The sequence below is a fragment of the Triturus cristatus genome, chromosome 3_1 (genome assembly GCF_964204655.1).
Source record: "Triturus cristatus chromosome 3_1, aTriCri1.1, whole genome shotgun sequence".
Classification (NCBI taxonomy): Eukaryota; Metazoa; Chordata; class Amphibia; order Caudata; family Salamandridae; genus Triturus; species Triturus cristatus.
Genome location: NC_140583.1, coordinates 337,097,427 through 337,112,921, shown reverse-complemented (window position 1 = coordinate 337,112,921; position 15,495 = coordinate 337,097,427). Strand labels below are relative to the sequence as shown.

Sequence of the window (15,495 nt, the reverse complement as noted above, 5' to 3'; positions counted from 1 at the left end):
AAAAGTGGGGAGGTGTAGATGGTGTACTATAATTAGTCACCTCCTACAAGGTCGACATGTTTCAGAAGCCATCCCCTTGGCTTTCTTCCTCAGAACCAAAAAAACGATCCCTGTTACACCTGGGTGATAGAATAAATGTACATATGCCTGATAGTCACAAACAATGTCCTTTGTTCCCTGTTATGGGAGTAGAAAAATATACCACTTGTATATCTTAAGAACCTGAAAAGAAAAATATTTTGGATAAATCATGGCTTTCATCATTTATCTTTATCTATTCACATCACCATCACGTGGAAAGTTTTAAGCTTTTTTGTGATATATTTCTCTTGTGCAACTCTGTTGTAGGTAATGGTACTCTTTAGTAAATATCCTCTACTCATAAATCATCTGAAAGAACACTCCTTGTGATTTATAGTGCCCAGTATCACATTTATTCAACATTCTTTCATACATATGTATCTCCTAGCAAGATACATCTTATGTTACAATATATTCATACATAAAGGAAGTATTTGTACATTCCTATTGTGTCCCAAAAGGTTACAAATTAATGTTCACAGCAAACGAGCACTCGCATTCATACTCCCATGACGAGCCTTGGAAAAAATGGGAGATGTTTGGCAAAAGTCTGTGCACTCGTCCTATTAAACTGTGATCTCATGGTGTGTCTTTTTTTTAAAAAACAATGGTATTCATGCTCTCAAAAGGACGTGCCATAATAATACATACTTTAGAATTTAATCGTTATCGCTCCATGAGCTCACACGAGCGGTGTAGGGTGCCTTCAAATAGACACTGTGGGTATTTTAAAAGAATAGAAGGAAAAACAAGGTTTTAACGCCAAGGTGGTTTTTAAACAAACGAGCGTGGTCTCTTTGGCTTTTTTAAGGACATGCCATTGTCCTACTTACATGCTGGTAGGAGTGCGATCACCGCAGGAAGTACCTTCTCATGGCTCGTCGGAACATAACTGAGGTTTGCCAGAGCCCTGTCTTTTAAAGTGCAAGAAGGCATGCTTGATAGGAAACGGGTGTGGCTGGAAACACTAGACCTTGACATTTTAAAAATGGCCGCTGGTAAATGGACCCAAAACAGGGTTCATTTTGATCCACTTCATTTTGGAATGATTAACACTGAATCGGTTGAAAAAACACTAGACCTTGGAATTTTTAAAGATGGCCGCCGGTAAATGGACCCAAAACAGGGTTCATTTCGATCCACTTCCTGTTGGAACGATTAACACTGAATCGGTTGAAAAAGCAAGCATATATTTGTTTGTTTTGAGGCTTATTTTGGAGGAGTTTCAAAAGGCAGGCAAATAAAGGTTGAATTCAAAGGAATTATTAAGCAAAAAAGGAAAACAAATTGTTGCACTAGAGATGCACGGATGGAATCATCGCAGACGTGCATTCATGTATGTGGGTTTTTTAAAATAACACGGGGCCAAATTTATGAAAAATGGAAAACCTAATGGAAAAAAAGGTAAAGAATGAATCCCAGCAGTAGAATGCTTAGAGGCTGGAAAAATATTAACTGGAAATTTTTTCCTTTCAGAGGATGAGGATTGAAAAGCAAAAACCATGTGTATTTAAAAATAGAGTGTGTGTACACTCAGGTTTCAAAAATAATAGTTTCTCTAAAAAAAAAAGAGAAAGGAAGAACCCAGTTTCCAAGGACATAAACCTCCTATTTTTTCAGTATTAGTTAGGGGGATGATTGTAGTACTGTATACTACTTATGAGTCTGGCAACTTTTTGGTTGATCATTAGTTGCTAGGGGATTCCTGTGTTAGATTTCGTATACATCAGAGCTGGTTGCAAGGAATCTCATCGTTCGGGCCTTTCTCATGAGTCCTCAAATGGAACACCCACGTTGTTCTTTTTCAAACAAATACCTTTCGTTTTGGATTTGTTTGATTACTGTCCAGGAGAGATTTTCCCACTTCTGGCCTTTTTCCCAAAAATGGGCTGCCATTTTGGTGGTACTCTTTTTACATTTAATGTTACTTTTGTGTTCCCCTATCCTTACCTTGACAGGGTGTGTGGTCATTCCTACGTATTCCGAAAGACACGGGCACGTGATCAGATAAACCACATTTTTTGAATTGCATGTTGTGAATCTTCTTTGGTCCCATTTGGTTCCATGATGGAACAAGATTTCTTTGCTTTTCTTAGTTAGTTTGCACACATTGCACATTCCACAGGGATGATGCCCAGAGATTGGGGGCATTAAAGTGGTTTGCATTGTTTGTTCTTCTCTTCTTTCTTTTGGTCTGGTGTGTACCACCAAATCACGGATACTCATACCTCTTCTATGAGAGAAGATAGGTTTTGGTAGATTGATGCTTCCACTGTTGAGGATTCGCCAGTGTTTGTTTACTATTTTTGTGATACCACTGGAGTTTGTGTTGAAAGTTGTTATACATACTGGGCGGTTCTCTTCCTCCCTAAGGATTTTGGGTTCCAAAAGGCTGTCTCTGCAATTGCTGCGTGCCCTTTTGTATGCATTATCAATCACCTTTTTAGGATATTGGCGTATTTCCAGTTTCTTTTTCAGATCGTTTGATTGTTTTTTTGTATGTATGGATAGATCCTCTCATGGCTGAAATAGGTAACATCTATTTTTAGTTTCCACGTTACTTCAAAGTCATTGAGAGTTTTGTTTAACTCTTCTAGATGTTTTTTGAGTGCACTCGGTGTTTCATTGCTCTTTAAACAAACTTTTATTTCTTGAATTTCAATTTTCAGTTCTTGTGCTAATCTGCCAGCTGTCTTAATTATTAGCACAAGCCAAACTTGTGTGCAATGCCAACTTATTAATGACCAATCTTTTTTTTAAATCTTGTTAGGTTGAAAAATGTATGGTTCATTTCTTACTATTAGCCCATTAGGTGCCGCATTGCTTTTAATATATGGAGTCATGAGGAGACCGTGGAGGGCTGTTTTTATCTGGGTGCGCCTTAGTTGTTCTATCTCGTTCCAGTCATTGTTTATAGGTATTGGATCTGGTGTATTTAGCCACTTGAAGTTGTTCAATGAAGTTATGATGCTGTCTATCTCTTCTTCCGAGAAGGTTAGGCCTGTGTTTTCTGCCATTCTTGTGGTCGGTCTGTTGTAACCTGGTGTGTATATTCTGTTTTTGTGATCTAGGTTAAGGGTGTTCTATCAAAGATGAGAGGCTGTTTATAGTCAATTGAAAGACTGGACTGGTGTGTTTTTTTCTCTGCTTATATCTGTTTAAAATCATTTCTCAAAAACAAAACATTGAATAAAAAAATTAAAAAAAATACATGCCCTTTCCTCTTTCCCAATTACGCTTGAATTGCAGTCACTCAGGGATAATCCATCTCCCCTTAATGCACCGCTAGTCTGAGATCATCATGCTCAGTAAATCAGTGTCTAGCTGTAAGCAGATGACACCACGCATGTGTTCCACACACGTTTTAATGACCCTGGTTGAACATGGTTAACTATGTAGTCTCTGGCTGTGCTGTCATGTCAAACGATTCCGTGGTGCCAAGTGCAAAAACGTGTGCGGGGTCTCTCTTAAAAGTAGCAGGCCCTAATTAAGGTCTGATGTACTCACAGGGAAGATAAAACACTATTTAGTGTCACCTAGTGCTTGTGCCACGTTAGCTGAATCAAGGCTTTCTGTTTTATTTTTTTAAAACATGCAACAGGAGAGCAGGGCCCCAAAATGTCTGGTCCCTGGGCAAAGAGTCATGCTTTCTGATTGCCCTGTGATTCTATCTCCACTATTTTCACTGAGGAATGAAGCACAACAGACCCGCCCTCAACAGGATTCGTGTACAATGCTCACCAGGCCTAACTCTGCCAAATTTATATTGGCCTGGACCTCCCAGAGCCTCTCTGGCACCAATTAATGTGGGCTGTGAGCTATGTTTTTAAGGCACAACTTCTCCTTCAGCAATCAATGTTAGCCTGCTATTGAAAGCATGCAACCTCTTTGTAGTCAGGCTTGAACTCCCATCCCTAGAACACCCTACAATTAGCCAGGAAGTGAAATCAGGCAACATCTTCCTAGGTATGACCCCGAATCAGAACCTTAATTCTTTTTAAACTGGACTTTTTCTCCATTGAATTATCTGGTGTCCAGCAAACTTCCATCACAAAGCTACAGCCTATCCAGCATGAAGCAATCAGAATCAAATTCAACCAGAAACCTCGCGACAATAGAAAACAGCCATAGAAAGCTACATTTAGTCAAGGCCAACATCACACTAGAAACACTTCTTCATGCATAAAGCACTGCACATTACTTTTTTCACCTAAGTCCAAGGTCTGATTAACATGACTTACCAATCCACCCAAATTTTCAAATGCCTTTCTCCTTCAAATTTTACTGCCCCCATCTCCATGACAATCTCACCCCTCGTTGCTCATACAAAACACCAACTACTCCTATAAAAGCTAATAATCATATCTTCTCTCCTTTGGGTTACCATGATGCAAACTCTGCTGCAGAACATGTCTAATGTATCACTGATATGCCTTCATTGTCTCCCTGTTTAACAAATCTCCTCTCTTATCCCGCCACTGTTTTGTTATGTTATGCTATTTTATGTAATGTTATGCATGTATATGTTATGGTATGTGTATTTGCAGAGCACAGCCTCGCCCAGGAGGGTAAAATGGTGCTGAAAAGTAAAAGCAGCACGGTCCATGTCAGGGATGGAAACATGTGAAGAGTAATATCTTCAGTTTCTTGCGAAATTCAAGAATTGAGGAAGCGGCTCTGATGTACAGGGGTAGGTTGTTCCAGGCTTTGGGAGTGAGGTAGGAGAAGGCCGAGCCACTGGATCTGGTTCTCCATATGATGGAATGCATGGGAGTAGGAGTGCGGCTGACTGGAGGTGTCAGGAAGGTATATGGTAGTTAATGGGATTTTTGAAGTAGCTCGGGCCGATATTATGCAAGGCTTTGTGTGTGTGTGTGAGGACTTTGAAGAGTGACCATTTGTAGATGGGTTGCCAGTAGAGACCCTTTATGTGCAGGTTGATGTGGGTGCAGGGGGAAAGATTAAGTGTGAGTTGACAGCTGAATTCTGTATGGTCTGGAGTCTTCCGGTCAATTGTGCCTTAATTGCTACCTAGAGTGCATTCCCATTGTCCAATTTGCTGGTGATGAGGGCCTGGGTGATGGTGTCAACTATTATTCTGTGGGTCTTCGCATGGGTAGTTGGGTTAGATGTGGGTACGAGATAGGCAGGCTCTTAGATGGCGTACCAAAAGTGAGGTGTCTTTAAAGACGATGAATACTTCTCCCTTATCTGTGTTGATCTTGAGGTTGTTGTTTTTCATCAACACGTCTAGTGTCTGAAGAAACGACATGTTAAAAACAGGTGCAGTCACCATATGAAATATTGGGAATAAATGAGGAATAACAAGGAACCAGGGCTGGCATTACGACCCCAAGGATCCTACTTGTAACTCCGCCTCTCTAGAGTTACCAGTATCCCCGGTTTCCATAGCAGTGGAGGGAATGAAATCAATGACCATATTAGCAATGGACTCAAAGCGAGTCTGGCTGCATTTACACAAACTGCATCCATTATTGTAAGCTTACTGCATAAAACACTGTGCCAGCATCTTTGGAAATAGACATTTGTTTGCTGATAGAAGAGTGGACTGTATCTTTCACTTGAAAGTTTTTTCTCCCGATTTATTAAAATTGATTCACATATAATTCACTGTCAGTTTATTGTGGCAGATGTAGTGGGCTTACCTACAAGATCCCATTCTCCATTCGATGTATAACTAGAGGTAATGGCCTCTTGCATCTTCAGGTCTAAGGACCAGCCATCATAGGTCCAGGATCCAAACTTCATCTCGCACTTCTGAACATCAAATGGAAACCAGCGCACATCTATGTAGCAGGTACTCTTGAAAATACCTGTATTGATAAGAGATTTAGAATAATAAACCCATGCCATAATTAATGGTAGTAATTTCTGTCCAGCGTTTTTTACTCACTGTGCCAATCCATGCAGAGATCAGCCAAATGCAAATCGGTCATGGTTCTGCTGCAAGGCAAAAGATCAGCCCATACTGCCTGGTCAGACCCCCTCCACATGTGAACATAAGCAGACCACTGTTGCCTACGTGGACCTCTTAAATGAGGTGCAGCTTGAATCCAATGGGCTAGTGGCCATGGAATACCCTATGGGCATACCAATCACATTCAAACATTACTGTCCATTTTCACCCATTGTGCCACTTTACACAGAGACAAGCAATATACAAATCAGTCTTTGCCAACACCAGACTAGGGTTGCCTGTGCTCCCATCTTTAAAGGACCTGGTCTGGTAGTTTGGGCTAGACTGTTCCAACAGAAGTAGTACTACGATTTATTTGCATATGAGTAGTCGTGATTTACAAAGATGAAGTAAACAAATTCGCTCCTATCACGTCTAGTGATACGTTTCAGTCCAAATAGGGGTGATGCATCGATCTAGAAGATCAGCCCCTAATCTTCCATACAGGAGCACAACTCCACAGAGCAATTTACAAAAAGATGGTCAACACCCACCATTCATCATATAAGATATGAATGCAGAGTGTTTAGATTACACAGTGCACAGAATCCATCAACGTTTTTCTAAAAAGGACTCCTTTATTCATGAAAGAAAGTTGAAAAAAAGAATAAGAAGATGTGAGTAAAGGAGTCTTTTTTAGGAAATGTGGATGGTAATGCGTACATATCTTATATGGTGAATGGTGGGTGCTGATCATCTTTTTGTATGTGGGTAGTCAAGTTTAGAGTGGCATAATGGACTTGAAACGATGGACTGGTTTAAGTCCTGAGTGAATGCCATTAGATGAGACTAATTCAAACATTCAATTCATCACGTTGTTTGTTACACTTGCTAAGCATAAGCACAAATGGAACAAGTTCTACACAGGGAACCGCAAAATGCCATTGTGTCACATTTTATCTACAAACAAGGCTTAACCTGTGACACAAGTCAACTGACATTTGATTGAAAAAACATGTTAGCCACAAATACTCAAATGACAAAACGCACAGGTGTGGTATGTGTGAGGCACGTATGTGGTACTTGATTATAGCGGAAGAGTTTAAACTTGGAGTTTCAGTTGAACTGTGGGGGGTCTTCACATATTCATCTAAACCTTTGTGTATGGTTTAAAGTGAGTAAACTCTCCCACCCTCACATATCTTCTGCTCTAACATTAAAGCCTGCAGGTGCTTCCCAAGGTTTGAGGGTCAGCAGCCACTCAATGTCTCACCCTCAGTGGGGGAATCTGCCACCTACTGATGCTCATTTCATAAATGCCCACCTTAAGACAACCACAAGGAGCCTTGCTTTCCTGCAGGCAGCAGGTATGCCAATGGTATTTTTATTATATGCCATGCTTAATTTTCATGACTTTCGTTTCCAGAACAGAGATGCTTTTCTGTCCAGAACAAATGCTTCTGGTAGAGCTACCTTGGCCAATGGTTGCAAATTTATATTAAAATCGTAGAGATGACTGTTAAATCTTGAAACATTTTCATTCATTTTTGGTCAGTGTGTGTCAAGGTGGGTCACTGACAGGCCAAACAGCTAGTCACAGAGCAGGAAGTGTTTCTGTCACATGACCGTCTGGGCTGGATAAGATATATATTTATCCGAAGAGATCTGGCTAATTGCTAGGTTGTTGGGTGTGGGCAATAGCGAGGTTGGTGGGAACTGGAGCTAATTGGCACCCATGTGGAGTTAATTGAGCATGGTGAATTGTTGTACATTGGCACCCGATTGATCAAAATGGACAACCCATAAACTATGTGCAAACCGTAGGGCCGAAACTTTTCTAAGTCAGTGTTTGGATATTTTGCAAATATATAAGGTGTATGTGTTTTTTTGATTAATGAGTTAGACCCTTAGTGGCAAATTTTATAAGGCATGTGGGAGTGGCTGCAGGGGGGAATAAATACAAATTTGCCAAAATTGTTGCTAGTTCTGGCGATATCCAAGACCTATAATTTTACTAAAATATTATGTACAATATAATCATTGGGGTTTTCAGACAACTCTCTTCATCCATTGGTCTGTTCTTGTGCCCTTCACATTGTTCCTTCTACCCACTACAGCATACAATATTGGCCAATGAGTCAGTCCACTTCCGCCATTGGCAAACTCCACTGTGAGCAACAGCATTCTTCCATTTCACAAGGACACATCAATACACAAATGTAGTCCCATTAAATGCCATACCATGAACTACAATGGCAATGTGCTTTTGATACCCAAAAATATTTTGGCTTTTAGTTAATTTCTCTGATATACCAGCAGCTTCCCAAGCAAAGTTTTATGTAAAAAAAAAAGAAATGTAAAGAAAACAAGCATTGACAAAGCCAAAAAGTAGGTGGTGAATGCCAATGCTTGCTTTTTGATTGGGTGACAATGAGCCTTCATTCACACAATGTGTGTGTAAGTGTGAGAATTTTTGATATAGTTTTCTGGTGCTTAGATAGTTTAGGGATTGGAAACGAACAGGAGAAAAATAGCTATAACATCTGATTTCAGAGGCAGACGTAGTTCCTTTTCATTGGTCGCCACATGCATAATATGTGGATGCTGTGTGCTGTGTGCTAGTGTTTTTGTACTTTGCCAAATATTATCAGACCCTTTACATCAGATGTGTATGTCAGGGTTTGACAATGGAATGTGTGTGTTTTTCTGCGTGTGTATTTGGGGGGGGGGGGACGTAATGTTTAACCCAATAGAGGTTGTCTATCAGGGCTGGTTAATGTATACTTTTACTGAACAATGGTCCTTGTTGACATCAGATGGACTTATCTGAGGATGGTACATGAGTGGTTGTTCATTGGCAAGCAACTGGTGAATAGGAAAACTCATATGTTTTTACCAGAAGACTAAGACTGTATCATTTTAAAGTCTAGTTTTCACATATTAAGGTTTGTGAAGTTTATTGACTGTGAACGGTACGAGCACAGGGATGAAAAAGCATGAAAATTGTATTTTCTCATTTCCGTCCAGTACTGTTCAAGTGCAATAGGTAAAGAATCAGACTATTATAGGCACCTATTCTGCATGCACACTAAGATTATGTGGAATTCACAAAATGTGCTTTCTCATAATCATTCAAAATGATGGCAAAAAAATCATGTGAAATTATACATAATTACGTGAATTGCAAATGCGTGATTTCACTATTTAGAGCAAAATACATCTTCAATCTATTTTTGGAAACAGGGCGCATTTCAAAAGAAGCACTATAAACAATAGCCGCTCATGTTCTGTTGTTCCCTTGCATGTTCACTGCAGAGGGTGCATTTGCAGTAAAGTTTTACTACAGTATTGTGTGATTACGCGAAGTGACGTCATGATTTAATTTTGTGTAATAATCGTAATGTGAAAGAAATTAAGCAAATGACAGTGGCATCATTTAAATTTCACACAAGGTTTGAAGAGAGAGGGAAAGCACACTGACATTTTGAATGCTGAAGACAGGAGCTGCAGTGCTTAAGGAACCCCCGCTACAGAAAATAATAGTGCAAATTAAAAACGTCACTTCTTGAAAAACAAAACTATGTAGGTTTCACACAGAAGACACAACGACAACAGGACGGAGTCTACACTTTAGAAGGAAAACCCATACTTATGGCAGAAGCATTATTATTTTTCAAATTACATGAGCGGCACTAAAGGTGAGATTACTTGTTTCATGCTCTTTTGTTTGTGGTTGACAAAAGTAGTAGAAAGAAAAGAGAATTTTTGCATCACAATCCGGCATATTCTATATTAATATTATTACGTGTTCTGTCATTATGACGCGCATTAATACTGAGGAGAGCAACATTTTCGCCTCATTAGTATCAGATTAAGACCTTAATACAACAATCAGCACCTGAAAAGGAATAGAATATGCCACCATAAATGGCACATTTTTACTGGCTTTTGATCAGTTTCAGATAGAAAACATTTTATTTTGTTTGTCAAAATTGGCAAACTATGAGGCAAGATGGTGATTATGTAGCACATGCAGCAAATCAACTACTAAGCAGAAAACGCAGTGACCACAAAAAGCTATTTCCAGCGGTGCTCTCTATACATGAACACATTTAAATAAAACAAAACAATGGAAAATACAATTAGTTTATATTAAAAGTGTAGGGGGCAGTTATAGTTTTGCAGCAGCCTTCATTCCTATGTGGCACATACCTGGAGGTAGGTACTCGCAGTTTCCAGAGGAATTCACCAAAACATTGGTATGAAATGACGCATCGAATCTCTCATCAGCGCTGAAATGATGAAATGAGTGTCAGATTAGATTGCTCAATCACTGGTGGACTCATTACTGAGAAAGGACAAAGGACAAGAAGTTCACATTGTTTTGATAAATGATTCGCAAATGAATTCAGAGCCAGGTATTTCAGGGTGACTTGAATCATTTTCCGTTACAAGTACAATAGTCAATTTTATCATTGCAAAAAAATGCCTGTGCTGAAGGTTAGAAAATGACATTGCAAATACAGCCATGAGCATATTTTATTGAATGAATACTTCTGAATCGGTACTGCTGTATTTTGTAATTAAAATGCTGTGAAGTACTGTACAAATGCTGCACTGTTCTGTCACTTTTATTCACATGTTTATCATTACATTACTACATCAAAATCCCATCTAAAGTACAATCATTACAATTTTGCTACTTTAGTTATCATTAGCTTATACAGCTATACTGTAACAGAACGGCCACATGATAAAGAAGATATATTTACTGTGGAAGAAGAGGAGGGATGCAGTAAAGTGGATGGAGGAGGTCTTGACAAGTGTGTGTACTTAAAATAGATGATTATATTAGATTGCATACAAAGTACAAAACATCACCCTTTCGTCCCTTAAAAAAGGTGAAATGAAACATAAAGTGTGATTTGTTTCTCAGAAATAATTGTAGGTTTAACCTACTCATCCGAGAGTGGAGAAGAATATTGATGAAATATTTTAGAAATTGAGGATTCTGGTTGGCAGAGTATACTCCCTGCCCAGGCAGGAGCCACAATCCTAGTTGGAGTAAGTCAGATACGTAACCTAACTTAACTTGTGCTCACCCTCTGGTAACTTGGCACAGAGCAGTCAGGCTTAAATTAAGAAGCAATGTGTAAAGTATTTGTGCAACACTTAAATTACAGTAACAAAGTGAAAACACAACAATAAGACTCCATACCATTTTAGAAAAATAGAGGATATTTAGCTGAGGAAAACAAGTACAAAACAACAAAAAGCCAATCTGTAAAAGACGAGATATGAATTTTTGAAGATGAAATCTAAAAACAGTGCTTAGAAGTCAATCACGCAAAAAAGTTACTGAGGTCGCACTAGCGAGGGTACATCCAAAGTTCAGGCCGGCCACAATATGAAGAGAAGGCAGGCTACAGAACCCACGGAGGGCCCACTTAAAAAGTACCTTGTATGGAGCAAGTGTTGCATCGAGGACTCCCTGCCTTGGTTCCGAATCACAAAGTCGGTTTGAAGTGTCAAAGTCGAGCCTCGCATTCCGAGTTGAAGGGTCGGGGCTGCATTGGAGTAGAGCCTCGCAGTCTGTGTCAAAGGGTCAGTGCTGCTTCAGAGTCGAGTAGTGCAGTCGACACCCATGTTGTCATAGAATCAGCACTGTGTTGGTGTCGGAGGGCACTGCTTCAATTCTGATCACCTCAAAGGGGTACCTGAGTCGCTTTTTGCTAGAAACAGCTGCAGAAAATACTTCTGAGGCCTAGGACTGGAGGGGGTACCTCAGGAAAGGGTAGGACTCACAGATGGCACAGTCCTGCAGCACCAGATGAGTTGCAAGAAGTCTTTTGTAACCCTGAGACTTCAGAGAACAGGAGGCAAGCTAACAAGCCCTTGGAGAAACTTGGGTTCATGGATATGGAGAACAGGTCCAGTCATTTTCACTCCCAGGCAAAAGCAGCAAGTCAACACAGTAAAACAGGTAGCAAAGTGGCAGTCCCTCCTACAGAACAGCAGATCTTCTTCCAGTCAGAATGTGCTTGGTTAAAGGAAAGTTTGGTGGTGTCAGGGGTCCAGTACTTATAACCAAATGTGCCTTTGTAGTGGGGGAGACTTCAAGAGGCCTTTGAAGATCACAAGCTCCCTGCCTTTCCTGCCCTGACTCCAGACTCACTACAGCGCGGTATGCAGCTCTTTGTGTGTGGACAGGCACAGCGCTACTCAGGTGCAAGTGTCAGCTTCTCCATCCCAATCTACCTCAAGAAGGTCCATCAGCCCGATGAGGTGCCATCAGGATGCAAATGTCACACCCCAGCTCTCTTTGTGTGCCTGCCAAGAGGGAATGCACATAGCTCAGCTGTCACCCAACCCAGACGTGTATTCCGAGACAGGGTGAGGCACAGAATGGTTAACGTAAGAAAATGTCAACTACTAAAAATGGCATTTGAGACTTAGATTTTAAAATCCGCCTTCACCACAAGTTGTGATTTTAAATTGAGAGTCAAGAAACACCAAACTGAAAATCTCTTTCCCTTACCAATTGGAAAATACACTTAAAAGATGTTTTAAGGCAATCCCAAGGTTGACCTATGAGAGAGATAGGCCTTGCAAAAGGGAAAAACAAATTTAGCAGTTATTCATTACCAGTACAAGTGAAGCTCAAACGTACATATCCTACCTGAAGCTGGCTTAGTATATACTGCACACTTATGTAAGTGTACAGCGACATAAAGGTACCTCTCCAACCATAGAACAAAGTGAATATTTCAACATCAGGAGTTAATTATATTAACTCTGAGTTCATTCAATTAATGTGCTTTGTTTCTTAATAAACTTTTCCATTTCTTGAATTAAACCATACAGCTCAAATAGATTGTGTCAATTTTTTACTTTAATGCCGTAACCTTTTGGCTGTATCAAATGAGTTATCTTCTTAAAAGATGAATGGGAGTGGAACAACACATATACACATTTATATAATAAACAAAGTACATTACTGTAGTATTCGAGACAAGACTGTAAAATTAAGCAGACAACAAATTTATTGTTACAAATACATCCTTCAAATAGTACAAACAAATCACAAATAATACACAGTGGTCACCAGGGGGAGACCAAACCATATACTAAAATAGTGGCATGCAAACCACGACTCGAGTCAAGACTATACCCAGAAGATGTAGAAGTGCTGGGGACCCAAGGAACCACCTGACATAAGTAACCAGGAGCCCCACGGAAGCCGAGTGCAGAGTCAGAACACGACCGCGGTGTCAATGCAAGTCAACAGATAAAACGTGTTGCAATTTTAAAGAAGAAGGACCCATCCTAGAGGACCCTGAAGAAACCCAGTGGAAGACAGAAGGTTGGAGAGCCCCCCACAGAATACTAGGACCCAGGATACCTACACCAGAGAAGCCGGCTACATAAGTGTGAAGTGGCGTCGGAAACCGCCTTCTAACTCAATGGAGGGCGTCAGGAAGATGCCGCTGCTGGAGAAGGTGAAAATGTCCGGTTGAACCCAAAGGTGGATTCAAGTCGAGAAGTACCTGCCAACAGAGGGGACAGAGTCTATGCCACTTGGAAGTGACCAGGAGGCCCGGAATACAAATGCTCACCTAAATTGAGTGTTGCAGGAGAGTTGACGGTGACCTTGTAGCTGCAGCTGTGAGGGCCAGGCAATGCTGTGGAAGACCAGGAGCTGTTCATGAGCTGTCCCATGTCATATGTCGAGAATTGAGGGGTCGGTGTCCGTCAAGAGCACCAACAAGCCTTGGCAACTGCAAACAGCGTGGAAAGCAAAGAATGTGCAGTGTCGAGACCAGCAAGGTCCAGTTGACTCATCACAAGCAGGGGAGTCAGGGCAGATGCCGAGCAATCAGTGGAGCCCACAGAAATCAAAGAAGACCCTCAAGAGGACCCACAGGACGGAGGCACTGGAGTCACAAGAGGACCTTGAGCAGCTCACCAAAGATCCAGGCAAGTGATATGGTGAGGACAAAGCTCTTTTATATTTAAGTATTTTTATTGAAAATGTGTTGCAAACAAATACAATGACCAACCTTCCAATCGGTACTTGATCATAATTTACGTCTTATAAGCATCAGAAACAGATGTGTCATAAGTACAAAATTAAACGTTTTATGGTTTGCTCCCTCCCCCTTTCTCTTTTGTAACATGTATCTATTAAAAATCTTGCATTGCAGTGCCCCGCCCCAGGTGTTTACCCCGATGGGAGCTATGCTTGATAGTGAGGCAGATCATTCCCCTACTTTTATTCCATCTATCGCATATCCTTGACCTTTTTTGTGGGCAATCCCTTCCTTCATAGACCACCCTTTCAGCTTGCATGCACCAATCCATATCGACCTCCCAGTCTCGATACACCGGTCCTGACTCCACCCTTCATTTTCTAGCGATGTTTTGTTTCGCTACCATAAAGCCTAGTGTTACCCAGGTATTTTATCCTGTTGTTAGGTCTGTCTTCTCCCAAATGTTTGAAAAGCACCACTGTGGTAAAGTCACTAGTATCCTCCCACACAGTGCCTGCATGCATGTTATGATTTTATTCAGTAGTCCCATATTATTGGGCAGTCCCACCATTCATGCAAAAACGTACCCACTTGCCCACAATTTCTAGAGCATTGCGTCGAGTCTGCTTTGCCCATTTTAACTAAAGTAGTACTTGTATAGTATGCCCTATGAAAAATCCTCAATTGTATCAATCTAAAACAAGAACAAATGGCAACCTCTTGGGGGATGCAATTGCTTCCTACCACTCCTCATCAGTAATGTTTCTCAGTTCCTCTGCCCACCTGGCTCATAGTTTATCCATTGTTTCCGGAGAGATGTTCATTATTTTCCTGTATGTCATTGATATGGCCTTTTCCTTCAAGTAGTCATCTAGGAGTCTATCTTCTAAAGGAGAAGATGTGGGGTCTTCTCACCAGGTGGAGTGGCTCTTTGGAGTGCATTTCGTACCTGGAGATAATGGAACATCTCCGCTGGGTCGCGCTCATAGTCTCTTTGGAGCTCTGGAAAAGACAGAATCCTCCACCCTTCCATTGATCTCCCACCCTAGCAAGACCAATAAGGTCCCATTCGTCGAATCCCAGTTGTCTTGCCAGAAGTCCTAATCAGACTGAATCCCACAGCGGAGTCGCACCGTGAGTCTGTCTCTCCACCCCAAAGCGCCGACGCCTCATGCCATATTTTAATTGTTGTCGACGTAGGTATTTTTATGTTGGTGCCATCTGTTTCCCCCCGTAGTTGGCTCTTTGATAACTCCCTGGCTCCATATTGCGTCTATCCATTCTATATGCGAGTTCGGCACAAGGCAAATGGCCCCATTGATTTACTACCGTGAGCTGTGATGCCCAATAACAAGATTGTATTGCCGGGAGGGCAATTCCTCCATCGTATCAGCTCCTTGTCAGCTTGGTTAGTGCTATGTGCGGGACTCCACAATTCCACAGAAGAGTTCTTACTTCCGATTTTAT

At 40.9% G+C, this 15,495-nt stretch overlaps 1 protein-coding gene across 1 annotated transcript in view; it reads right to left on the bottom strand.

The window, feature by feature from the left end:
- Positions 1–15,495, bottom strand: part of CHRNA7 (cholinergic receptor nicotinic alpha 7 subunit) — a 402,919-nt gene that overhangs the window by 95,468 nt on the left and 291,956 nt on the right. The window contains exons 5-6 of the mRNA XM_085644057.1: positions 10,211–10,290; positions 5,748–5,915 (exon numbers count right to left, since the gene is read on the bottom strand). Of these exons, the coding sequence (XP_085500183.1) occupies positions 5,748–5,915; positions 10,211–10,290 (248 nt within the window). The remainder of the gene's footprint in view (positions 1–5,747; positions 5,916–10,210; positions 10,291–15,495) is intronic.